Source organism: Octodon degus, unplaced genomic scaffold, assembly GCF_000260255.1.
Source record: "Octodon degus isolate 3935 unplaced genomic scaffold, OctDeg1.0 scaffold00230, whole genome shotgun sequence".
In the NCBI taxonomy this organism is placed as follows: Eukaryota; Metazoa; Chordata; class Mammalia; order Rodentia; family Octodontidae; genus Octodon; species Octodon degus.
This window is the reverse complement of record NW_004524806.1, coordinates 2,447,770-2,450,726: the sequence shown is the minus strand read 5'-3', so window position 1 is coordinate 2,450,726 and position 2,957 is coordinate 2,447,770. Positions and strand designations below refer to the sequence as shown.

General features: G+C 40.3%; 1 protein-coding gene across 4 annotated transcripts in view; it reads left to right on the top strand.

Annotated features, from left to right (window-relative positions):
• Osbp2 (oxysterol binding protein 2) overlaps window positions 1-2,957 on the top strand; it is a 252,348-nt gene that overhangs the window by 82,741 nt on the left and 166,650 nt on the right. For all 4 annotated transcript variants that reach the window (XM_004645522.2, XM_023705812.1, XM_023705811.1 and 1 more), the window contains exon 2: window positions 137-345. In XM_004645522.2, coding sequence (XP_004645579.1) covers window positions 137-345 — 209 coding nt within the window. The remainder of the gene's footprint in view (window positions 1-136; window positions 346-2,957) is intronic.

Genomic DNA, 2,957 nt, shown 5'->3' with positions numbered 1-2,957 from the left:
TGCTTGCCAGGCAAGCGCTTATTCTACTGAGCCATCTCCCCAGCCCTTAGATACGAAATTCTGAGAATTTCCTTGAGGATTTCTTTAATGTGAATCTATTGAACCTGAAAGTTTACCCTTCTCTTTTATCTGACAGAAACCAGGGTGAAATGGCCCACACCTGCCGTGGAACCATCAACCTGGCCACTGTGCACATTGGTATGGAAGACTCTTGTGGTATCTTGCTGACCAGTGGGGCAAGGAATTACCACCTCAAGGGCAGTTCAGAGGTGGACCGGCAACAGTGGATCACTGCCCTGGAGCTGGCCAAGGCCAAGGCTGTCCGCATGATGAGCACCCATTCAGGTAGTGAACACTTAATAATATAGTGGGTGTGTATAAGTGGTATATGGGTCTAGAGGAGTAGGAATTAAAAGTATCTGCAATACAGTGGTGTTCAAGATACCTAGGCTAGTCTAGACTGACTCGGAAGGAAGGACAAGGTATGTATGTGGTCTCCTCGCTGAAATGCTCAGCTGCTCTGCCAGGGTGGTCAGTGGTGGCTGGCAGTCCTTAGAATGACAGTGTTTGCCATGTAGTGCTGTGTATGCCTTTGGGCAGGTCTGGTTACTAGAATCTCAGCAGATGCTTCAGATGCTCCAGTAGCTCAGGCCTAGAAATGGTGGTCTGGGGGTGGGTGTGCAGGATCCTGTGCCTCTGTCTTTCCAGGCTTGTTCTCAGTGTCCCCACTGAGAAGACTGAAAATTGCTTAACTGGAGCTGCTGCTGGGGTGGGATACCAACTCAGAAGCTCTGAGCAAAATTATTTTCTTACCTTAATAGATTAATTTGAAGGTATTTTATGTGCTTTATAAAACAGAAGCTCCAAAAACATAAGTAAAGTCTGTCTTTGACACCTGTCCTCAGCCACACAGTTCTCTCACTCTGAGGTAACCAGAGGTACCAATGCCATGTATATGTATATGTATCTATTTATATGTATCTCTATATAGGTACTTATTTTAAAGAATGCAGTATTTTGCCTTCTGTATTTTAAATTAAGATTTTTTATTAGCACAGAACATGCTTGCAATGTATAATGATTGCATTCATTATGGGGTAGTTGGATATGTATACACGATACAGCTTAATTCTTTTTACGTCTCCTTACCTTCATTTCCTTCCCACTTCTCTCTTGGTCCCCTTCCAATTTTCAAAATCCATTTAGCACTGTATCTTTTAAAAACTTTCCCATCATTACATACAATTTTCCTCTTCGTTTTTACAACAATGAGGTATTGCATCATGTGGCTGTACCATAGTTTATTTAGCATGGCACCTGTTGGTGAACATTTATTTAGGTTTTGTGTCACATTTGGCTGTGACACACCATGCTGCAAGAAGCAAGCTTGCAAGAATTTCATTTCACATGTGAATACTTATAATAAACCAATATAAGTATACCAGGTTGCTGGATCAATGGAGTGTATAGTGTAACTCCATCATGTACTATCAACCTGTCTTCCACTGTGGTTATATACTTTTTCTTTCTTTTTTATGCATTTGGTTGTTGCAAGGTCTCACTACATAGCTTGGACTTGTGGTGATCCTCCTGCTTTCAGCCTCCCCAGGCTGGGATTACTGGCATGCGTCCTGAGGGCGGGGCTGGTGGGACATGTGGTGCAGGGGATTGAACCTCAGTCCCTGGGCTTGCCTAAGCTTAGGCACTTTAGTCTGCTGAGCTGTCTCATCGGCCCTGTGATTGTATTCTGAGGTACCATTAACAGCATCTGAGAATGTCTACCTCTCAGCTGTCTTGCCTACCCAGAGTCATAGAAAATATTTCTGATGGGTGAATAAATGTGCCTAAAATTCCAAAAGTAGGGTCAGGTAGCTGTGGTCATTTTGAAGTTAAAATTAAAGTGATGTGTGTTTCCATAGCTCATGTATAAGTATTTCTGGGTAATGAGGGTTCTAGCTGAGAAGGAAGCACAGTCTCTGTTCTCCAGGACTGTCTCTGGGTCTCCTGACAGCCTGGGGGGAGAGAAAGTGACTGCTGTATCCTGTGAAAGGATCTCTAGCATAAATCAGGATGCTTAACTACCATGCCCCAGATACTGTCTCCTCAAGTTGGAGGGGATGTCTCTACAAGCACTAGCTCCTCAATGTTCACTGAAGGGCATTCATCACATATAATTTTAGCATTCTTTCTTGTCTTATTCATTTGGAACATAGATCCTATGTTATTCAATTTTGTTTTGCTCTAACAAAATACCTGAGATAGGGTAATTTATAAAGAACAGAGGCCATTTTGTATCTGTATATACAAAATAGTTAGGATAGATATACAGCTACATTCTCTTAATTCAATGAGAAGAAAGACTTGTACTAATAGTGTTTGTACAGGATATCATGTCTGCATCTTGTACTATGAATAACCACTATGAAGACAACAATATACAGTGCATTAATTATTGAAACTGTCCTATTAATTGGCTTTGAAGCTGTCTCATTGCTATTTGTTTCTCAATAAAATTTTAAAAAAGACTAGAACTTTAAGAAAAAAAAAAGAACAGAGGTTTATTATGCTTACAGTTCCTGAGGATCAGAAGTCCAATCCCTAAGTATGGCATCAGCATCTATGTAGTTTCTGAGGAAAACTTCCTTTTTTATTTTCTATGTTCCATTTTTATTGGTTAGTTATTATTATTTGATGGACTAAAATTAAAATCCAGAACTCCACCTATTACAAATATAAAAGAAAGGAAAATGTGTGTATATTATGTAACAGTTCCCAAATCTTTCTTAGATGTTACTGGATTTAAAATCAGTATTCATACTTGAAGGTTATTAAGGATACTGGTTCTATGTATAATCAGTAATAACAGCCTTGGGAAGAGGTACCTGCCCGTAGAGTGTATGTCTACATGCCACTCTTTCTCCTTTATGGCTGGAAATGTGGTGCCAGTAAGTAGAGTG